At 48.8% G+C, this 23,254-nt stretch overlaps 2 protein-coding genes and 1 long non-coding RNA gene across 4 annotated transcripts; 2 read left to right on the top strand and 1 right to left on the bottom strand.

Moving 5' to 3' along the window:
• The first annotated feature begins 430 nt into the window (after positions 1 to 430).
• A4GNT (alpha-1,4-N-acetylglucosaminyltransferase) lies at positions 431 to 6,514 on the top strand. The gene is made up of 4 exons (XM_061354383.1): positions 431 to 519; positions 3,094 to 3,314; positions 4,120 to 4,569; positions 5,516 to 6,514. Exons 2-4 carry the CDS (start codon positions 3,198 to 3,200, stop codon positions 6,131 to 6,133), a joined length of 1,185 nt encoding a protein of 394 aa, XP_061210367.1. The 5' UTR covers positions 431 to 519; positions 3,094 to 3,197; the 3' UTR covers positions 6,134 to 6,514.
• Positions 460 to 8,367, bottom strand: LOC133212700 (uncharacterized). Its single transcript, XR_009725577.1, has 3 exons — positions 8,183 to 8,367; positions 4,396 to 4,576; positions 460 to 3,003 (listed from the first exon to the last, which is right to left on the bottom strand). It is a non-coding gene; the product is annotated as an uncharacterized LOC133212700 (long non-coding RNA).
• A 1,591-nt stretch (positions 8,368 to 9,958) lies between these two features.
• Positions 9,959 to 21,340, top strand: DZIP1L (DAZ interacting zinc finger protein 1 like). Of its 2 annotated transcripts, XM_061354446.1 has the most exons (13): positions 9,959 to 10,941; positions 11,587 to 12,120; positions 12,953 to 13,037; positions 13,685 to 13,809; positions 14,194 to 14,355; positions 14,573 to 14,698; positions 15,753 to 15,887; positions 16,405 to 16,435; positions 17,216 to 17,260; positions 17,720 to 17,856; positions 19,004 to 19,196; positions 19,574 to 19,766; positions 20,532 to 21,340. In XM_061354446.1, the coding sequence occupies exons 1-13, from the start codon at positions 10,939 to 10,941 to the stop codon at positions 20,899 to 20,901; spliced, it is 2,139 nt and encodes a 712-aa protein (XP_061210430.1). In that variant the 5' UTR covers positions 9,959 to 10,938; the 3' UTR covers positions 20,902 to 21,340. The 2 variants fall into 2 exon arrangements, with proteins under 2 accessions (XP_061210430.1, XP_061210431.1); XM_061354447.1 differs by lacking the exon at positions 9,959 to 10,941 and having other exon boundaries at positions 10,999 to 12,120.
• The last annotated feature ends 1,914 nt before the right edge of the window (positions 21,341 to 23,254 follow it).

Here is a 23,254-nt window from a genome sequence, read left to right as displayed (position 1 = left end):
GGGATGTATAAGAGACCCTGTCATTGCCTTCTTTGGAAGTATTCAGAACATCAATGCCACACAAGCAAAGTTCTTCTTTGCCAGTAAAGTAGCCTCCGTAAGCATGGTTTCCATAGAAAGAGAGAAGACTTAATACACTGCAAACCACCCCCAAAAGATGCAAAGGGGACCCACTTTGCTCGGTCCCACCCATCTCTCATTAGTGGTGGGGCTCATGTTTTGCTGCCCCAAGCACCTTGCACTGCCTGTTCCTCTGTCCCTTACACCTTCGAAAGCACAACCCTAGCTCCTTGCTCAGCCTTATCTCAGTACACCAAGAATGCAAATACCAGAGCTGGTGGAGAACAAGCCATGAGGCTGCTCCAAGACTCAGCAAGGCAGAAGATTGTGGAGAGGCAGTGCAGCTCCTCTGGCACAGGCAAAGGGCTTACCAGCGGCTGTGGATACCTTCCAGTGTGGTTCAGCTTGGTTTTACTTCCCAGCATACTACACACTTTGCCAGCTTTTTGCAGCCAAGAGGTGAGTTTTGCTTTATCTCTAAGCATGTCAGGTTGTAGAATCAAAAAGCAGGCGAGAAGCTGTGCAGTAAGAAGCCGCTTCGTTTGCATGCATTGCTGGAGGTCGGAACGGCTGTTTAATTACAGTCTGCAATGAATGCGATATATTCTTCGACAGGTTTTCCATTTGAAAGAGGTTTCCAAATGTGCCTGGTGTTAAATCCGTAAGGAAGTTGGCTTTGAAGTGCATGCACGTGCACTAACTCGATTTTAGCTGTAATTTACTCAAGTAGATTCTGTAAAGACATGAAAATAAGCCCATGTAGATTCAAGGGATGCTGTGTGTGTTACAAACATGGACTGCCTTGGGGTTATTCCCTTCCAGGAGAAAGAAGGACAGTCACCCAGCTGGATGGGTGCAGACCCAAATGCAAAACCTGCTGGTTCTCAAAGGAAAGATGCAGTGTTTGGAATAGACAGGAGGATGAGAGTCTCTCTTTTAAATCTTGAGGGATGCTCAGGTTGATGCTTCAGGGACCGCAGTGTTAGTAGTGTCAGGCTGTGATATGCAGGGGGTGTCCAGGGCTGCCAGCACCCTGGCACATTGATTTACTCCCTTTGGTGGCATTTACTGAAAAACACCCAGTCGTATCTTCCTGCTGCACTTGTCTCATGAACACCTCAGACGAATCATCACACGACCGTAACAGTACTGTAGTGCACTGGCATTCGTAGTAATCTCTCTTGTAGTCTCCCACCCATTTTCATCCTGCACTTGAAATGCTGAAATTGCCCTGAGAAAAGAAAAATCTTTACAAGATGGGCCATCAAGCCAGCATGCCAGCTGCTGCATCCAGAAGAACAACCCACTCAGCAGGGTAATCTATTCAATGGCTGGGATTTATTTTTAACATTTGGTTCTGCAGTGCTTTTAACTTGAGCGGGGAAGTGAACATTTTGATAACAGCAGCCTCCAGGTCAAATGTGATGAGAATTCATAACCCGCCACATAGGGGTTTTGGAAAACCAACCAAGCAAAACAATTTCCCAGAATGAGACGATGAAGATTCGTGTTTCTCTTCACAATGTCATACACAGAGCTGGGATGTGTTGGAGTGTCTACTCATTCTCTCCCCACAATTTGCAAATAAAATGCCTCCTGGACTATTTTAAATTCGAATGACTATTGTGAGCACAGCTTTGCTGGGCTGCTCATAAAGACATCAGGTCTTTAGGTCATCAAAGGAGAAATATTAATCCAGTAATGGGAATGTCCTGATGGTCTTATTTCTAATCAAAGCAAAGTCTGGGTTTTCTGCTCCAAGCAAACATTGCCAAGAGAGCGGCAGCAAGATATTTAAAATTGCAAGGAAAAGAGGGAGGGAGTGCCAGTCCCTGGGCTGCACTGGAGCAACAGCACAGAACAGCAGCATGTTTAGGTCAGAGCTGAAAACAAGCAAGCTTGAAAATTGGCAAAGCTGAGATTGGTGAGAGAGCTGTGAGGAGGCAACTTTTTCTTTCTGTTTTATCTTCAAATAGCTGGAGTAAGTGAGAAACGTGTCTGAGAAAGAGGCAGGATGGGACTGTAGGAGGAAATGTTCAAGCAATGTAGTTGTTTTTAATCTCACTCCTGCTGGATTCAGCAGCAGCTATTCATGCTGCACCTGAGCATCACTGGGTCTGGTTTATCTTCAGGCTTAGGAACAAGTCGTTCCCCAACTGCTTGTATTTGCTCTCCATTCCCTGCCTTCTGTTCAAATTTGGTATCTACAAAGAGGTCCTGGGCAGAAGGTGCTGCCTCTCACAGCAGGTGCTCCTCTGCAGAGTGCTGAGGCTGATAGAAAGTGGGAAAATGACATAAAAAGTAATAATAATTAAAAAGCAGCATTCCCTTCTCTGCATGCTGCTTTGACCAGCATGACGTACCCAAAGCCACATTGGTACCTGTGGCTACAGCACTGTCACCCATTTCACCCAGGGTGTAATGAGAAGCTTTGTGCAGTGGCAATGGAAAATAACAGAATCTGCTATGCGGCACGGAAAGCTGTACTGATGGGAACAGTCATTGCTTTAATATTTAATTTGATGAGATCTAGTGCTGAGAAATGGATCAGGAGCTGCCACAGCTTCAAGTGCACGCTTAGCGCTTGCAGGGGAATTTCCACAGGGTTTGCAGTGCTGTGGACTTATCTATATTCTGCCTGGGTGATATGATAATGTATCTCATTAATTATCCGAGCACACAGAACTGTTTCCTTCCATTCCCTTTCATTAAGCAGGTTTTAAAGACTTCCTTGGACATTGGGTTGTCATTCCAAGTATCTAGCCTCTGCTGGAGCCCAGCATATGATCTCTGCAAAACCAATGAGGGCTACTCAGATGCAAGCGGGTGGCATTTCAGAAGGGAATTTTCTTGCTTCATGAACCTGTCAAACAGTGCAATGCTTAAGTTCCAGCCTCTCACCAGTAGGAACTCCCCAGTGTTGTAAAGGCTCACCAGGCATTCCTGGCAAGACAAGGAATGAAGAACTAGGCCAGGATGATGTAGGTATAAGACAGGTCTCACCTAAAACCTCTCCCTTCTTTGTACTTTTAGGTGGGTTCCATTGGTACCAAACTGTGTCTGGGACTGAGACTTAGCTTGCAGCACAGCCAGTTTTCCCCTGTGCATCAGTCTTCTGCCTTCAGAAATCCCTATGCATGTTCCAGACAGTTTGGGTGTCTTCACCAAGGAGCTGGGCTTTAAGGCAGCCTGATTACCAGTGTGTTGGCAAAGAAACAAGCTGGACATGTGGGTTTGTCAGAACCATAATCCAGGTAGGTCCTAGTTCCTTGCTTGTACAAAACCATCCACTTTCCATCCTTATACCTACCTCTCTCTGGTCCTTCTCCATCACCCACCCCAGCAGGACCCAAGTCCCTAGTGTCCTTTAGGGTTCAGCTGTGAGCAGAAGGGCCAGACTAGGAAAGAGACGTGGTGCCTACATGCCAGTGTTTTAGCTTTGGCTGACACATCCCGAACTGTAATCATGACCTTCCCCTCACTGGCACTCACAGCGCCCTTGGCCACTTTATTCCACTGGCACATTTCGTTCCTCAGATCCCCTGGACTTCTCCTGCTTGTGAACAAGCACGTGTTGGCATAATGAAGTGCTTGGGAACAGTTTGTTACACCAGCCAGCGCCAGGGATGGGCCCAGGGATCCTTGCTTTGGCATTGGGCAAGGTGATCCTTCTCACTTTGTTCTCCCTGCTCTCTCCCTTAGTTCTTCCATCTCTGCCAATCTAATGAAAGCATATATGTGCCATGAGACATAGCTGCAAGTCCCTTCTCCAAGAGTTCTCCTGATTCCTCCTGTCTGGCTGGGGGTTAGGAGGTGGGACCCCAGCACTTTACCCCAAAGGGAAGAGCCCTGTGCACCCTGGTGCACCATGCACCTCTGCACCAGACCAGATGTCTCATGGTGCACAGGGCTCAATTCCCCAGGATTGTCCTGGGGAAAAGGCATGACTTTCACCAAACTGCCTTTGTGATATGCTGTTCAAAGACATGTCTTGTATTTCCCAGCCCTGTTACCTAATAACACAGGCATATAATTTTGCTGTTCCTTGTCTCTCCTTAGCATTCACGCCCAGTGCATGACCCTAAAGGCCCAGGGAAAGCAAGAATGTTGAAGAAAATACAGATATGCCTCTGCTTCTTCTTTGTCTCGGGCATTTTGTACGAGATCTCCCTGCTGTCCAGCTGCTTTTTCTCCTACATGCCTATGCCCAAGCACTTCTTGACACCTGAGCAGGTCTTGAACCTTGGCAAAAGCATCATTTTCCTGGAGACGACAGAGCGCCTGGAGCCCCCCCCACTGGTGTCCTGCTCAGTGGAGTCTGCTGCCAGGACTTACCAGGACCGGCCCATCATCCTCTTCATGAAGGGACTTACAAATGACACAGCATTAGACTTGAACTCCAGCTATGCAGCCTTCTCGCTTTTGTCTTCTATGAAGAATGTCTTCATTTTTCCTCTCCAGATGGAAACTGTCTTCCAGGAGACTCCTCTGCTCCAGTGGTACAATCAGGTGAGCTCTATAATGAAGGGGAAATAGAAAACATTTACAAATGGGGGAGAGGAAGGGGGAAGGTCTGAAGCAGGCTTCAAATGAATGATAAAAACCAGAACTGGCTTTGTGAAATTAGTCACTTTTATGTTTTGCTTTGGAATAGATACACTCTGGCCGTGTTTTGCAGTGTATTCATTGATTTGTTTATTGAACACATTATCAGCATTTCCCCTCCGCCCTATCTGGAGAATCAGATATTTTGGCAAACGAAACACTGGTAAAAATAGACTGCATACGTGTTTTGATAAAACAGCGCTTAATAATCTGCTTCAACAGAAGCTGGTTAAACAAAACGAGCTGCCTGAGCACTTGTTAATGCTGCCACACACTGACAGAGCCTACAATAGGTAAGATGAGGAAGAGATTTCAGGTTTTGTACTCGCAGTATGCAAACCGAGGTGGGATCTTGCACCCTGGAAAGAAGTTCCTGGGAAACTGCTTGGAAGTAGCTTTTGTCAAGTTAGTTTGGCTCGATCTATGTGCAGGGCAGACACATTTCCTCCAAACTCTTCCTTCTCCTGAGAAAGAATAAATCCAAATACCAACAGTGCAAATGAAAACCCTCCAGCCTGTTTCAAAGAGCTGGGAGTGATGAGGGAGTGTGTTAAGTGGGTTGTGTCCCACTGAAATAGCAGGCAATGAATCATAGTATCATTGATTTAACCTTGTAGGTCCCACAAAATACATGTGAAAAGTTCCTGCATTCATTTCTATTAACAAAGCATTGCTCTGCACTGCCCCCTTATCTTGTACCAATACAATTCAATAGCTGGAGGAAGAGAAGGCAGTGAGCGACATTTGCAGGAGTGCAGGTGCAGTTTTACGGTGACATTTGCAGCCCAATGGATGGATGTGGTCTGTTCTCTGCCAGTGCCATCATTGTCTGACCTTTCCAACTCTGCAGGTAGTCCCAGAGCTGGAGAAGAACTGGGTCCATGTCAGCTCTGACGCCAGCCGACTGGCACTCATTTGGAAGTATGGGGGCATCTACATGGACACAGATGTCATCTCCATCAGGCCCATCCCTGAGGAAAGCTTCCTAGCAGCACAGAAGTCACAGTTCTCCAGCAATGGGATCTTTGGATTCCCTGCCCACCACAAATTTATTTGGGACTGCATGGAGAACTTTGTTCTCAAGTACAATGGGAACATCTGGGGTAACCAGGGGCCCTTTTTAATGACACGGATGCTCAAGGCAATTTGCAATCTCACAGATTTCAAAGGCACTGAGGACCACAGCTGCCAGAACATCTCCTTCCTCAATCCCCAGCGTTTCTACCCGATACCATATCCAGCTTGGGGCCGGTACTATGAGGTGTGGGACAAAAGCCCCAATTTCAGCCACTCCTACGCTCTGCACTTGTGGAACTTCATGAACCACAACCGGAAAGCTGTGATTGCAGGCAGCAACACTTTGGCTGAGAAACTGTATAAAGCCTACTGCCCCACCACATACGAGGACCTGATAGAAAATGCAGAGCTGGAAAATTTCACATTCTATGAGGACACTGACATGGTGTAAGGAGGAAGGGGGATGATCCTTCAAAGTGCTCCCCATCCTGGGGCCGAAACACAGTCACCACTGGTGTCAGCAGCTGGCTTTGTAGGAGAAAGACAGACATTTTCCTAACCACCATCGGTACTCCCTTGGGATACTAAGATGCATGGGCAGAATGGTGATGGATATCTATCAGGCATAGCCTCCAGTGACACTAAGGACAATTTTACCTCAATTCTTTCTCCTTACAGGTGCTCATGAACCAAACCTTCCTGAATCAAATGGACTCACAGGCCTCAGTAGTGAGCTTTTCTAAGGGAAAAGTTCCTAAGGAGGTGCACAGCCTCCTGGGAAGAATTCCATCTCTGCACCTCTCGGCAATATTGGCTACCTACCTATGTCAGAAAAGCTGCAAAGACAACAGGCTTTGGACTGGGCTGAAGCCTCTGAAGCAAATGTAATGCAAATGTAATAGCAGAGGATGAATGACAGCAATTGCTAATGAAGAGAAGCCCAAATCCCTGTCTTTTCATTAACCTGTGTTTTTCTCACACACTTTTCACCCTACGTTTTTGAGAGGGACCATACTAGTGCAAGTGAAAATAAAATGCTTAATAAACCACCACTTCTCTGGGTTTACTTTTCCCTGCATGGCCCTGGAAAATGACTCCAATTCTAGCAATGTCTGTGCTCCTGCAGTTTTATTTGGGTTCCTTACAGTCAGGGGCTGCACTGCCCCATCCTTTGACATCAGTTCAAGCTGCAAAGAGTCACATGTCCCCCTGGAAGGGAGATGCTGAGGCACCAAGAAAGGGTTGGGATGGCTGTTCAGGGCTCCCAAACCCCTCTGAAATAAATGGAGTTCAACTACCCTGGAAATGAGGTGCAGCAGCTCTTGGACCCTTGTCCACCTGTACATCCTCCCACACCCCCCCCAACTGGCCACCTCCTTCTGGAAGGCCAGGCATCCCACTGCATTTACTTTTTTCCCAGGGTAATTCCAGATCCACCCAACCCCCTATAAAGAAAGCCAGCTTGCAAATCTCTTCTGAGCCTGCCTGAACAGCTGTTTTTAGCTCGGAAACAGAAAGGCGGAGGTGTATCGGTCACCCGTCATGGAATGTTTGCCATCTGCACAATGCTATCTTCTGTAAACACTGGAGCTAATGAGCATGCTGCAATCAGCAGCCTATACTCTGCATCTAGAAATGGCAGCAGGATTAATTGGGAGAAGAAAGCCCTCTGCACACAAGGGCATTATGCACTTTGCTGTTCCCTTTCCTCGGGTGAAGCTCTCATGGATCAGCCCGAGGACATCAATTTCACACCTTGGTGCCGTCCACACTGGTTTAGCGTGTCATGTCTGTCCCGTCTCCCCATTACAGGGGTGTTTGCCTGCTTTTCCTCTGACTCTGACTTCCCTGGGCTGAGGGGATTCAGGGGAGGGGTTTAAGTTTTCAGCCCATAAAATCATATAATAATAGAATTGTTTAGCTTGGGGAAGACCTGTAAGATCATTTGAGTCCAACCATTAACCCAGCACTGCCAACTCCACCATAAAACCACATCCTTAAGTGCCACATCTACACGTTTCAGTGACTTCATGAAGTTCTTCCTGTTTCAGCTTCAGACAGCCCCCAGCTGCTCCCAGCCCTTCTCGCAGCACACAGCCATAGCTCCGATCCGGTCCTCACCCCCCTTCTTCAGTTTAGCAGCAAGTGAGTATCGGCCTTTTTCTGCCCCGTGGCTCGACTCTCCATGCACCCCACTCTGGGCACAGGCTGTGTCCGTCGAAGGGAGGGACAGGGCTGGGGGCTGGACAGAGACCTGACCCACTGGAGCTCCCTTTGCAGATGAGCTCAGGCGAGAAGTATTTCCGAGGCTCTGCTGTGTTACATAGCGGCTCCTCTCAGATGAGGTCTGAGCCCTTCCCACTTCTCCCTCCTGCCTGTGTGCACAGCCACGAATTCTAACAAAGCACAGCTTATGGCAGCAAGAACAGCCAACCTCCCCAAAGGTCTTGTATGGGAGCGTTTCTCCTGCACCCACCCCATATGAGCCCCAGGAGCTTACCTTTTAGCAAGAAGAGAAGCTGAAAAAGAGGGAGGTGATGACAGGTTTTGGGAAGGGTCTGGAGGAAGTGGTGAAGCTGCTGAAGCAGCTTGTGAGTCTGAGTCCCCTGAGAACTCTCTCCTTTGTGGTAAGGTGCCTCCCAAAGTCTGCAGGCTCCCAGGTCAGCAGAGAGATGCTGGCACCTGGGGCACCTTTAGATTTGCAGAGTAAAAAAGAAGCCCTTAAAGAGCTCAGAAATGTGAGGAAAGCCCCAGGGTGGCAGTGGGGAAAGGCAGAAGAGAAGGGAATGAGGAGAAATTTCTTTGACAAAGGCTGAGGTTTGCAGAGAAGAGGACCACCCAGCAGCTTGGCCCAGCAGCTGTGAGCTGAGACAGAAAACTCACCATCTTCCAGCCTGGAATGAAATGAAAGCCCGTCATGTTTTCTGAGACCCAGCTCTTCCAGCACTGTGGTGCAGCTGGCTTTTGCACATTAGAGTGGAAACAGTGCAGGTGACCACCTTCAGCTCTAAGCTCTTGCTGGGTGGTACAGGGTGTTCCCTCTGTAATGGACCTGCACCCCTCAAGGCTGATATCTTTGTCACCCAGTGGCAAAATCTCAGTCCTAGTGAAGGAATACTTTGAACATTTCCCTTGTGGGTGACTAAGACAACTTTTGCCAGCCCCTCCATTGCACCAACTGACATTGCATTACAGTACATCATGGAAGTCAAAATACCTTTTACTACTTCACACCAGCGGAGTACTCTCCCAGGCAAACGCAGGCAAAGATTGAAGAGGAAAAACAAAGTCTCCAGAGCTGGCTTCCCAGATTCCCTAATGTAGTGGCTTTACCTTCCAATCAACCTCCTGCTGAAGCCATGGCTATGCTGTCTGAGACCCCATATATATAGCATTTTGTAAGAAAAGGCACCTGAAGGAGGAGATGGGGCAATCACAGCAATGCTATGATTGAAGGCATTGAGTAACTGTGATTGCTGTGATTGATTGGCATTGAGGGCTGGGTGAAACACAGCTGGCTTTGGTGCCTGGAGACCTCGTTAATATTAACAAAGTTGGGCAACAGAGCCCTGGGGGATGCAGTATATCCTTAGGGGAGTTTTAATTAATGGTGCCTGCAAACCCCTCCTTTATAGTTAATTCATGTAACAAAACCTTCCCTGCAGGGGCCATGCACCACTACCCAACAGGTCTATGCAACATGCATCTATGAGTCAGGGCTGTATTTAAACCTGGGCATACACACACATATACACATATATGAATACATGTATATATATGTACACTTCACTTCGCCTGATGCAATGGGTTGGGTTGCTTGACACTGTAGTGCTGCTGCAGTATATGTATATATATATATCATATCAGGGACAACAATGATGATGTTTGCTGGCCATACAAACCTGGAAGGGAAGGGGCTTGCTAAGCTGGTGGTTTTGGGTAGGCACCATAAAAGAAAAATAACTGAGTAACCCCTACAGGGAAACTATGGTTAACTACAATGTCATACTGATACACAACTGTTCCCAGAGGTTTTCATGCTCTGTCTCACTGGTATGTGACCTCTTCCCGAGTTAGCTGCAGCCTCTAAGGCTTTCCTGTCTCCTACCATATTTTGGCAGTGGAATACATGAGAGAAGGTTGAGAAAGAAGAGAGGGTACCATGAAACTGGTGTAGAGCCTAAAAACGTGTTTAAAAGAGCCACCCAAGTTGATCCAGACTGGCTCAGAACAGTCATTGGCCCTTAGTATTTACATGCAGCAGGGAGAAGCCCTGATTGGGGATGGGACTAGAGGCAAAGGTACCAGATGACCTGACAAAGTAGACTAGAGAGAGACAGAGATGTGAACGAGCTTACATAGGGCAGGAGCGGACCCTGTGTCCCTGACAGAGGACTTTGCAGAGTTGCAATAGGTTTGAATGATGCTGAGCTGGACTGAGCAAAACAGCCCTGTAAGAATATAGGAAACACCACACAGATGAAGCAACCCCAGCAGTGAGTGTAGTGAAGATGCTGGGTAGGGGTGGAAAAACAGTCCTGTGGGATGGAAAATGCTCACTGGCTTGCAGACATCACTGGCTGCAGTATCAGCATTAAGCAGCTCCACCCTGTGCAACCCCAGATAACTCCTGGGAAATCCTGTGACTGTTTTAGCATCAAAAGAACTTGGGAACAGGATCATTTTATCCCAGCACATATGCAGGCACCATGGAAAGTGTCTCTGCTGGGCTCTCAGTTGGTAAGCCCATGGAAGGCTGGCTCAGCCTGGTAGCCCTTTGCGCAGCTCTGTTTATGCCACCATCACCCTGTGTGCCTGGTAGGGCCAAGCCTTGGAGAAAAGCTGGCAAGTGGAAGCCTTGAAGCCTCCCACTTGCAAACAGCATTTTGAGGACTGAAATTAGGGGAAAAAAAGCTGGGTTTGGGCACTCTTCCTGCTGCGAACAGGCAGTGACAGCCACTGCCCCTTCTTCCTCTGACTCAGCAGAGCACAGCCTATGAAAGCTTGCCTTTCTTGCACCATGCACGCAGTTATTCGGCACCTCCTTGGGTTGACTGACCCTGTTTGTTTGGAAGCACAGCAGTAGCTGCAGGCTGGGCAGGATGCGTGTTGCAGCTCAGTAGGCTGGCTGGGACTCCTGTTACCATTGTACACAGCACACCCAGCAACACACCAATACACCAACACTACCCTGGCTGCTTGCTCAACATCCTGGGGCACTCAGGCTGTGTAGGTACCCCATCTGCACCCAAAAATATGGTAAGTGGCCCTTCAGCAATAAAAAATGAACTATCTTAAATGTGGTAGGGGGGTGTAGCAGAGCAGAAATAGAAACAGCAGCAGCAAATCTCTGCCTAGAGACTAAGAACAACATAGGTCTATTTCACAGATTTAAAATTATGTATTTTAACTATATTTGTTTAATTATTATTTAGGATACTACTAGGAAAATGAGCAAACGCTGCTTCTTGCAGTGATTTAGGTTTAGGTCAGAGCAAGGCACCACAGAACGCAGCAGACTGTTGTGATACTAAAGCATATCCAGTTTTCATTGTGTATTTTTTTCAAAACAGGCTAATTCTGTTTCCCTAAAACAGGTACCCTCATGGGGGATTTACAGCTTCCTTCAGAATGGGTTATTGTAAAGAGTTCCAATCTGGCAGTTTTAGAAGTCTCCCTTACCAAAAGCAGATGGTGAACAAACTGGCAGGGTTTCTGTATTTCACAATTTGGCAAGGCAGCAGGTAGTAAGGATGGGAATAGAAAAGGAAAAGGATTTTTGTTTGTTGCTACATAAGGTACGCTCCAACCCTCTCCCCAGTTCCCACACTGGGTGCAGGCTGGTGGGGGCTGCTGTGGACCTGGGGAGTCAGCCCTAACCAAACCTTCCCTTTTGCCTTCCAGCACTTTTCTACAGACTTTTACCACCCACTCCACCAGCTCATGACTGGGGCTGCAGGGATGCTGGGGGCATCTCCAGGGCTCACCATCCCAGTGGACATCCCCCCCTTCCACTTCCAGCCCCGCCGGATCAGTGTGGACTGGCGTCGCTTCAGTGCCATTGATGTGGAGCGGGTGGCCAGGGAGGTGGACGTGGCTGTGCTGCAGGAGCACATTGCCAGCATCACCTTCTGTAACCTGGATGGGGAGCGGTGCCCCCACTGTGGGCAGCCGGCAGACCCCGTCCTGCTCAAGGTGCTCAGGATGGCCCAGCTGAGCATCGAGTACCTCCTGCACTGCCAGGAGCGCCTGGGGACCAGCCTGGCCGTGCACACCCAGCGCCTGGAAGCTGCCCGTGCAGAGCTGGTTTCCACCCAGCAGCGGGCAGCAGAGCAGGCAGTGCAGCTCCAAGTGTCAAAAGAGGAGAGCAGAAGATGGAAGAAGTTGCTTGCCATACAGCAGCCCCTTTTGCAAGCTGGCCCCAACATCTATTGCAAGGTGTGTGATGGAAAGGTGTAAGGGATGTAGAACACGTCCCCGTACAGGATGCTCGTTGTTGTATGCTGTATTTGTACCCTTCTGTGGTTACACCTTGGCCCCAGAGGAGCTGCTCTCCCTGGCCTTGCTACCTTCCCTGGTGCTGGTTCATCTCCTTCATGGCAATTGCAAAGTCACTGCCAGCTGAGAGGGAACCTCTCCTTTCATGAGGGGACAGCTACAGGTAGTCAGAGTTGCACAGAATGCAGGACAAGAGGTCTGTATAGGGAGATTTCGGGAGATCCCTGTGTCCTGGAGGATACCTCGTGCTAGGGAGACTTTAAGAATTCTCCAGTGAAAGATTTCTGGATGCTCCTGCATTTGGTGATGATTTTGCTCTTAACCCCCACCAGCTTTTCCCACCCTTTCAGCAGGGAGCCTGCTGGATGTGCCTTTTGTGTCCACTGCTTCGCCTTCACCAAATCAATCTGCTCGCTCTTGGAGAGTTAAAGCACCCAAACCACATGATTTAGGTTCATACAGCCCAATAATCCTTGCAAGCAAATGACCCCATTATAACCAGGGCCTTGGTGATTGCAATTATTGCACTATTCTGTTGGGGAAAACAGCCGTTTTCCCTGGACCATCTTGGCTTCCGCCTTCTCCTTTGGTTTCAGACAGAAGAAACTCCTAATACCCTCCGTCCATCTATGTGCTTCCAACACAACAGCCACGTCTCTTGAGGCCCTCCCTTTTGCTTTAAAGCAGCAAAGCTTTGCCTGCCTTGGAGGGACATGGGGAGTGCCCTTTTCTGCAGATTACAGTCCCTCCACTGACTTCTCCCCTTCTTCAGTGCCACCTTTGTGATAAAGCCTTCATGAACAGCTCCTTCCTGCAAGCCCATGTGCAGCGACGGCACGCAGAGACCACCGAGAAGGGTGAGCACTGGAACAAAGTCTCCCCTCTCTTTTCCAGGCAGGTTTTTCCACCAGAGTGACCATAGGATGTTACAGATAACTTCTTATAACTCCTTTCTTCTGCATTTCTGTGAACACTGACTAAATGCTTTCTGCTTACGGCATTTCCCTCAAGCATAGGTAGGACATACAGTCAAATACAAAACTGCGGTGCATTTACATCTCTATGCCCCGGTTTCCCTAAGGATCTTCTACACCCAAATATTCCATGGGATAGAGCTCCTTTGGGGAGCTTGGGAGTGTGTTTTTCTGGAATGGGAGAGGGGTTCACCTTTCCCATGCCCCTCTTTTGCAAGAAATCGATGCTTCCTTTGCAAAACACATCGAAAACTGCAAGTGCAACACGATGTTTGGGAGGCAAGGGGCCTGTTACAGCTTCACCTGCATCCAACACTTGAACTTGGCAGACAAAAAAGCTGCTTTTGCTATTTGCTGGCCACAGGGTCACATTTGTCATGGTCACTTCTGCAGCTCAGTTACCTGCTTCTCCACTTTGAAACCCTATACTGCTTCAGTAGGACTCTCCACCTTACCCAAACCAAAACCCTAGTAGGAGCTGACAGATCACACCCTTGCTCACAGCATCTCTGTTCCCCTGAGCTTTGCAGAGAGGAGGAAGATGAAAGAAGTGGAGCAAATGGAGGAAGAGGTGGAGGAGCTGAAGGCAAAATTGAGGGAGATGCAGCAGCAGCTGGAAGCAGAGAGGAAAGTGGAGAAGCTGCACAGGGAGCAGGTATGGGGAAAGGGCACTGCTGACTATCTGGAAAAGATGGGGTGGGAAGAGGAGTGATGAAATGCAAGACATTTTTAAATCACAGGTGAAAAAAACTGCTGCAAAATATTTTATGGCGGGTCTTGTGTTTATTTCTTTGGAAAATTTGCTCCCTTCCCCCCAGTTCCTAGGGGAAATGTTACATGGAAATAAGGACAGTGTAAGCATGCCTGCCCAGGAGGCTGTACTGCCTCGAACTCCCCTTGGCGTGCAGGCAGGTTCTGAGCAGCGATGGGAGTGATGAAAGCATTGGTGCTCATACCACTGGCACCAGGGCAAAAGCTCCAGCCTCTGGTACTTCTGCTCTGCAGCCAAGACATGTCCTGCCCTGATTTTTCCCTTTAGGAAACAGAGAGAGCTTGCCAGCGAGAAGAAGAAGGCAGGAAATACCTGGAAAGGTGGAAGGAGGAGGAGAGGACAAAGCTGCATGAAGAGATAGATGGCCTGAAGCAGCTCTTCCTCACAGCATTCAAAGACATGGCAAGCAAGAGCAGCGTCATGGAGGGGGTAAGCAAGCACAAGCAGGCGAGGGGACATCCAAGACTTCTGCTTCATCTGGTCTAGGTGGCATCACAGGTTCACAACCCAAAGAGGCTTCATTTCCTAGTTCCTGGGGTACATAAGTATTTTGGGGTCAGAAGCAGTGGCTGGCCAAGTTTGGGCTCCCCAGGAGGAAAGTGAAGCCTCCTGTGCAACACACAGCTCCTTGCTCTCTCCACTCCAGAAACTGCAGGAGATTCATGCCAGAGAGGTGTTGGAGTCCAACCTGGGAACCCTGAGGGATGATGACACCGAGGAGGCATGGTGGCAGGCATCAGGCCGGGCAGAGAGGGAGAGGATGGCGGTGCAGGTGAGTAGTGCTGTACCTGTGTCCTTACTGCGCATCCCAGGAGGTGCATTTGGATGGAGAGGGACCCACATCCATGCACCTCTGTGCGTCTGCTTTGTCTGGTCTTAGCTCAGATTCAGGTAGCAACGGCCTCACACGGGTGTACAGCATGGACAGTCTGAGTCCAGAAATGGGTCCTGAAGGGTGCAGATGTCATGTCACAGTCCCAGGTCAGCCCTGTTTATTGCAAGGAAACCCATCCTCACCAGAACACTGCAGAAGTTCACCATATAGAAAAGCACTTAAATAAACAAAATACATTTATTTACTTAAATAGGAGCAATCAGCCTCCTTCTCAATGTCTAAAAAGATCTGAAGAAGCCTTTATTGTACATGGTACCCCTGAGCATGGAGTGAGTTAGGAACAGCACTGCCATTATGGTGCCAACCTTCTTTCAGTACCCAAAGGGAAGCTGAATTTCTCTGAGCGTGGATGCCCCCAGTCCACAAGCCAAGGAGCAAAAAGCCCATGTATTTCATTTGGCAGAGGGCAGAGCAGAAGTAGGAACTGAAGGACTTGCACAGGAAAAACAGCACACAGGAAGTCCAGACAGGTGCCAGATGTCCTTGCCAGCTCCCAAGCACCTCACTCAGAAAAGGCTTCATTTTCTTTATGGTTCAAATCCAGAGATTTTAGGTCTTTTCAGAAGAACTGGAGATGCTCTCTCCGCAAGACCACCCCAGTAAGTGGTAGGAAGAAAAAGCAGGGCTACACACTTCCAATAAGCCTTGGCTGGACTTCAAAGCCATGTTATGAAGGGAAAGAATAAAAGAAATGCAGTGAGACCAAAGCCACGTCCTGTCACAGCTGATGAGAAGACATAAGCTTGCCACCAGCAGACTTTGAAGGTGGCCATACCTCTTCTGCAAAGCCAGATCTGTCTCTTGGAAGGCATCTTAATAATGAATAAAAAATCCAGAGAGCTGCCCTTGCTGGAGAAGGGAAGAGGTGGCTCCAGACCTATTTTTACCATGTTCAGTCTCCTTGTTAATTTTTTGCCCCTTTTAATTGAAGAAAAAGAACAAGACACCCTGTGACACCCCATCCCAGGACCAGTGGGCAGTTATGGACCGTGTCCATCAGCAAATGGATGCCCTCAGCACCCACCTCAGGGAGCAGCCCAGACTCACCAAGTCCCAGGAGAAGAAGGAAAGTGAAAATAAAAAAGAACAAGGTCTCGGTTCATCAGGAAGGTTTAAGCAGGTATTTAAGCAACCTTAAAACATTTACTGAATCAAGACTAAGCCTAATTTCAACCCTATTCTGTAATGCTTTGCTACATTTGGCTATTTTTGCACTCATTAAACATGAAGTATGACATGAGTATCATTGGCACAAATCATGCTCACCAGGGTGTAGGTCACCAGAGCAACACTTTGCATTGCAATTGCATCAGATCTGCAGATAACACATATATGTAACAGAATGGCATCTGATGTGCTAGCAATCATATTACGGAAGGGAAAGTCCCTAAGCTGACCTCTTACATGGTCTCCTTAATGGAAATAGCTCTTGGGGAGTGTATCTGCCCACTTTAGGCTCTTGCTATTTTCTGCTGCTTTTTTGAATGCATTTAATGATAATACTTTCTAGAGAGAGGAAAAATTACCCAAAATTATAGACAAAGAAATGATCTTTGAATGATGCACAGTCTATTTTTTTACAGATCAAGCTGCTCTCTGCCAGAAAACCTGAAGGTAATGACTGCATTTTTAAAGTGAATCAATTTCTGTCTACCTAAGTTTTCCATAGCTAACAGCCCTTCAGACCACAATTTCTTCTCTGTCTCTCTCTACAAAAGCATGCCATGAAGTCTTCTCCAGGGAGCTGGCTGTCTGCCCTCTCATGGAGTGGACACTTTTCAGTCCCTTGATGACCTGCTGCAACAGCATACAGCACAGCTCTGATTGCTTGCACAAAACTAACTTGTCTCTTAGGTGGGTTTTGCATTATAACTATACCCCAAAGGAATGAGCTTTCAATCAAGTACTCACAGCAGATGACCTTGCTTCCTCCAAAATTAAGCCAGTGGTTATTTGCATAAAAACAAGGAGCTGAAGCATGTTGTGGTTTCTTCCTTACAGTCTGGGTTTTCTATAATCAAGTGCCAGGGAAAGAAAGTGGGGACTTCTCATCTTCCTCATGCCTGCAGCACAGCTGGAGATCCAGCCAGGTGATGCTGCTCAGAAAACATAAACCAGGGATGGCTCTTAGCAAATACTCAAGGGGTACATCACTGACCTGAGCCCTGAAGATGGCTGTTTGCCCACTGACATAATCCAGTCAGCAGTCTTGGTGAGAAAGCGCCCTGGGTTTTCCCTTGGAAATGGTATCCAAGGGATGGTGCCAGACCTGAGCTGAAGGAACACTTGTGTCCATACTTTCTGTATAGGAAAAGCAGGTGGCAGTCAAGACTTGCTTCTGTGCTGGGGCCTCAGCTCCTCTTTGACTCTCTCAGTCTGCTTTCTTCCCTGCAGTGACCCAGGAGGTGACCGAAGTGGAAGCTGATGAAAAGTCAGCAGGTGGGTACCAGAGTTTGAACCATGCCTATTCTGAGAGCAACAGGATGAAACTGGTGTTTGGCTTCAGGTGTTGTGCAGGGAGGACAAGCAGTGCTGTGCAAAGCTGGCTGTGTTGAGGTGATGGGCTGGGGGCAGACAGGGTGAGTTTACTGTTCTCCTCTTTGTTGTACAGACTACAACAGCACCATGACCAGCCCTGCTGCCAATGGGAAAACTGTCCCAGGCAGCTACTTGGACATAGGTGGGATTTTAGAGAAGTTGTGGACAGGGATTAATCAAATTAGGGGAGAAAGTTCCCCCTTTTCAGAGGGATGTAGTTTGCTGAGAGCAAACAGTTGCTTGCTCTGGGGCTGGTGGGACCTGCGTCTGCAAAGAGGAGAAAGATCCCACCAGCCCCATTCCCAGGGCACAGCCAGTGCATCACTGCACTAGTACCAGCACCACCTGCCTTTATTCCAGGCAGCGAGGAGGCCATCCAGGATGTGAAGCATAGGCTGCGGGAAGCCCTGCGGAGAAACCCAAATCTCCTGAAGCAGTTTCGCCACATCCTGGAAGGAGTGCTGGAGGAAAAGCTGGAGAGCATGGGTGTCAAGAGGGTAAGTCTGCCCTTTCTGTGCCAGCGTTTGCAGTGCCAGCCCAGTGCAGGAACACAACAACTGCTCTGAACTGATTAATTTTTTCAAGGGGGAGAGCAACCGAGATATTAACAGTCAGTAAAAGAAGAAAAGTAATCCCCATCTGGAGCAATGACACTCTGAGAGGCAAATGGGAGGGTGGAGGCAGAATCACACAGTAGCACAGGGAATAAACCACCGTGCTCCCATCTCTGAGGCTGGTTATTAGTATCTCTCCAGCAAATCTTTCTCACAAGCAGCCTTTCATATGCTAAATTACCCAGGCCTCCCTCTGTTCTAGGGAAGGAGGGTGTTTGAGGGCACAGCAGCCCCTGTCATGGGGATTTCAAGGGGACTTTCACTGCCCAAGTACTTTTCATGCCAAGCATATTAAATAGTACTTACTTCCCGAGCTCCTGGCAATGCAACACCACCACCTAGCACCTTGCAGAGTCGGTGCAAGGGCAGGGAGCAGGCAGGCAGCAGGGATCCACATTAATCCATCGACCCATATTTCTGATCAAGGCAGCATTTCTGGGTTTAGGTCCTGAAGGCACAAAGACAAAGAGGTTATTGAATGACTTCCCGTGTGATTGCTTTCTGGAGGTGCTTTTAAGGAGCACTCCTGGGTTCATTTCATGTAGGCTGGAGCCCTGGCATGTCCCCCATTTCCCTAGCATGTTATCTGGGAGAACTGATGCAGTGGCATCTAAAGCAGCGGAGGTGCCCAAAGCCAGACTCACTAACACCCCCATTCACCCTTCTCATCATTTCACACCTCTAGAAGCCCAGGACATTTATGGCCACAGAACCTCCTTGAGATACAAATACATGCTAAGAGAAAATGCTGCACTTACTTACCTTGTAGCCTAGAAATTGCCCCAAATAACTGAGATTTACTCTTCAGCAGTCTTTCACCAAAGCAGGTGAGGGCTTTGCAAATGTGGGCTACATTGTGCCAGCGAAATGATAGGTGTCAGGGCTGGTGAGAGGGTCCTTGGGTTTTAGACAGGGCCCGGAGCTTGCAGGATGCTCTTGAGATATGGGTAATTCTGCCAAGGTCTTGTTCCCCCCCACCCTGGTGCTGTGGGAGGACAATGCCAGGCTCTTCAGCTGCCCTCTGCTTTAGGTTGCAATGGGAATCTCCACTCGGACCTACAAAAGACTCCAGGCTCTGGTCAGGCTTCAGCAGCAACAGAAGGCTGTGAAATTTCCTGGTCTCCTCCACCTGAGGGATGAGTTGGTCCAAGCACTGATGGAGAAAGTCAAGCGATGCAAGAAGTCCAGCAGTGCTTTGCCTCAGCAGCTCTCTGCCACCCCAGGTACAGTGACCTCCTGTCCCCTCTAGGTACCAACAGTGGGGATCTGTGGCCACCCACTGATGGCCATGGGATGCTGTCTTCTTGCAACATGACAGAGAAAGGCAGGAAAAGGCATTCTGGGTGATGCAAGTCTCTGCAATTTCTCTCTGTATACTGACCTATGTGGGTTGTTCTGACATATTCAGGAAAAAATATCAGCTGTCCCCAAAAGCCCCAGCAGAGTGAAACACAGGTCTGGCAGAGCTTGCAAATCCCTTTTGCCCTCTTTTTCTATACAGCCCCATGTTGGGTAGGCTGCATGGCTCCTCCAAGGGCAGCCTCCAAGGACTATCAGGAAATGGGTGGTGATTCTCCCTGCTCTCAATATTGCTTTCCAGCTCAAAGCCTGAAGACCCCCAGGTCCCTTCGTGGGTCAAAGCCCATGAGTATACCAGCTGCAGTAGAGCCTGAAGCCACAGTGATCCCTCACCCTGCGTCTTGGAGCAGAGCCCTCTCCAAGTACAGCCCCTCAAGGACTCCTTGGGGCACTATGGGGACCAGCAGACCCCACCGAGTTGTCCCACGAAGTAGGTGAGTCCCACCATCTCTTTTTGATGCCCAGGCAGGCAGTGCCCAAGGACCCTAAATCTGGCCCTAAGGTATGCTGCATGCTTCCCAAACAGCAGTGCCTTTGGAAAGTGCTGAGTGATGGGTGATGTGGCACCACAGAGGCTTTTGCTTGGAAACAAACTGGAGTCTCCCTGATTGTTTGGGCTGACTCAAACAACTCAGCAAAGTCAGACCTGAGGGCTTGTACTCACCATGTGGTGCTGGACACAAACAAGGGGCATTTCCCTCTGGTGTTTGGCTCCTTCTTCCCCCCTCAGAACCTGTGCAAGGGGATGAACAAACTCTCTTGGTGTTTTGGAGCAAAAATAATAAAGTTGTAAAATAAAAGCTTGCAGACGATGCACAGAAGACACACTGTAAGAGGATATGAGTTGGCAGCAGAGAACAGGAGCTCACCTGTGACCAAGAGCAGGTAAAGAAAAGAAGTTACTTATTTGCTCCAAGAGCAAGAGAAAGCCAGATTGAGGTTTTAAACTCAAGCAAAGCAATAACAAACACAGACAAGGTATGGGTGTATTTGTTGAGATGCTAGCAGCAATGTGTTTGCAGTCCGTGGGTGTGATGGACCTGTCCAAGTCCATGGGGACCATGAGGTTTCTCCACGGGATGCCCTCCTCAGGGCTGGATCATGGTCCAGAACATCACAGAGCTTCCTTGCCTCTGCTTCAAGAGTGGGGAAGAGGGATGCCAAAGCAACCCTGCATCTGACCCATCTCTGCATTCCAGCTCAGAAGTGATGCTGAGAGGGAAGCAGCTCAGCCTGCTCCCTGTGAAGCCAACGCTCTCTACAGTGATGCTGGGTGATGAGACTGATGGGTCAGACCTGGACTCGCTGGAGGAAATGGCTGGTTCAGGTACCGCCTGTTCTTGTAGCAACTGCTGTGGGTCAGTGAAGGGATGGGAACAACCCAGGTTAGTACCACCAGTGTCACTGTGTCACTTTCTTCCTGGGGTTGAAGTGGAACAAGTTGTACTCCACCCATACCCAGCCAGGCAACAGGGCACTGATGGCTTTATCTATCAACAACTTTTGTACCTGACCCTGCCAGAGTATTTTATAGGATCTTATAATAGTTTGGGTTGGAAGGGACCTTAAAGCTCATCCAGTTTCAACCCCCTGCCATGGGCAGGGACATCTTCCACTAGACCAGGTTGCTCCAAGCTCCGACCAGCCTGGCCTTGAACACTGCCAGGGATGGGGCAGCCACAGCTTCTCTGGGCAACCTGTGCCAACCCCTCACCACCCTCACAGGGAAGAACTTCTTCCTAATATCTAATCTAAATCTCCCCTCTTTCATTTTAAAGCCCTTACCTCTTTTCCTGTCACTATATGCCGTTGTAGTGACAAAAGCCCCCTTCACGCATTGGTATCAACCCCTTTTTCCTAGGGCACAGTAGAGCTTCATCTCTTCCTCTGCACAGGGGGAAAGCGGACTGTCTAGAGGATTCAGGGAACCCCACAAGACCCAAAGGGCTGACAAACATAAGAAGGAAAGCTTGTTTTAACAGTTTGCTTTATGCTGTAAAACCTGTTGGGAACCACTTGCAGGAGATGATGTGGGGACTCTCCTGTGGCCCCTCAGGGAACTGAGGAGCAGTGGCAGGCACCTCTCACCTATGCATTAACCATAAACATCAGCAAGTATTCCTTGCACATGGCTGTGGTGTGCTCTAGGCCAAAAAAGAGATGTTGGTGTTGTGTCACACATTGCTGACCTGGGCTGCGTGTGCGGAGATTTCCTCCAGCATCCCCTCTCACACAGGGGTGTTATTCACCCAGTGCTTGCTCAGGGAGGGAAACCCCCCATGCTTCATCCTACCCACAAAACATCTGCTTCCTGAAACAGCACCAATGGGATGGGTCCAGGCAGTGCTAGCGAGTTTAAGCTATTTAGAAAGCAGCTCACCCTGGGATGCCTGGTGGCCCCCTCCCTTCTCATCCGCGTGTGCCATTACCTTACCTTGGTGCTCCCTGTTTATCTGGCTCTGCCCTGCATAGGGACAGCCACATCCAGGATGGTGAGGCTTTTGGAGAGACACCTGGATGCAGTGGCACAGGGACCGCCCAGCAGGGTGAAACTCTTCCCAGATGGGAGCTTGGCATCCCCCAGCACTGGCCAGCCCACCAAGAAACTCCAGGTATCTTGCCCAAATGGCTATGGGGACAATTTTCCTTATGTTGAGGACACCAGAACTGCACACAATACTCCAGGTGAGGTCTCACAGGAGCAGAGTAGAGGGGCAGGATCACCTCCTTCGACCTGCTGGTCATGCTCCTTTTGATGCAGCCCAGGTTACAGTTGGCTTTCTGGGCTGTGAGCGCACACTGAAGCCAGCCCATGTTCATTTTCTCATCGACCAGCACACCCAAGTCCTTCTCCTTAGGGCTGCTCTGAATCTCTTCTCTGCCCAACCTGTAGCTGTGCCTGGGATTGCTCCTACCCAGGTGTAGGACCTTGCACTCGGCTTGGTTGGGGCTCCCTTGGTGGCTCTTGCTGCTCTGAATTGAGGCTCCTGGACACTGTGTTTCCTCTTGCTCTGATGTTGAAGGCATCCTTTCTGGTGCTACTCACCCTGACAAATGTTTTTTCACTCACCCCCTTTGTAGAGAGAGAACTCAGGATTCACGTAATTGGGAGCAAAACAGTAAGAGCCAGAGAATCAAATTGAGAGAAGGTCTCTGGAACAAATCTAGTGATAATTGGAGTGATGCAATGGCAATTAAATTGATGCAATTAAATTACTAAAACGGGACTTAAACATAACCTCAATTTATGAGGCAGAGCTGATGTAATTAAATTGATGGCAGTGTTAGAATCACACTGTTTTTTTTAGGAAGAAAAAAAAAAAGGTCTTCCTTCCTGCAGGGCCCAGCCAAGCCATCACTGATATTTTGGGAACCACCTCGGTCCCCAAGGCCCCGCAGAGGCAGGCTGCAAGGGGGGACAATACGTGGCGACCAGAAAGTGACAATGTTTTGCCAGCTGCCACTGGATGGTGCCACAAGACCAGAAACGGGCAGGAGCTGCTGTGCAGCCTTCCCAGGGCTGCCCCTCTTTTTGGCAATATCCCAACGCTGAGGCTTTCCTAGACAGCACAGGGAGTTGTGTCGTCCCTGGAGAGCCGCTGTGGGTCGTAGCAAGAAGGACAAATGCTGCGTGGTGTGAAAAGCAGTGATTTCTCCTCTCCCTTCATCATGCACGTTAAGCAGTAACACAATGTCTGACAGTGCCAGGAGGTTTTTTGAGCCCCAAAAGCCGTAAGTTTCGCATCCCACAGGCTGGGTCCAGCTCTCTGCACCAGACACGGCCTAACATTTCTGTGTGGCTTTTTTATTCTTTAAAGCAGTCCAGAAAACAGAGTCAGGAAGAGAAGAAAGCAGCTTTCCTTCTTGCTGCATCTCTCTTTGCTGGTGCTTTTTGAGGGTGATGAAAAGGGTCTTGTTTTCT

Source organism: Neopsephotus bourkii, unplaced genomic scaffold, assembly GCF_033783945.1.
Source record: "Neopsephotus bourkii isolate Nb327-2 ecotype Australia unplaced genomic scaffold, CSIRO-AGI_Nbou_v1 NB_739, whole genome shotgun sequence".
NCBI lineage: Eukaryota > Metazoa > Chordata > Aves > Psittaciformes > Psittacidae > Neopsephotus > Neopsephotus bourkii.
The sequence above is the reverse complement of the archived record's forward strand: the minus strand, read 5'-3'. Positions and strand labels throughout refer to the sequence as shown.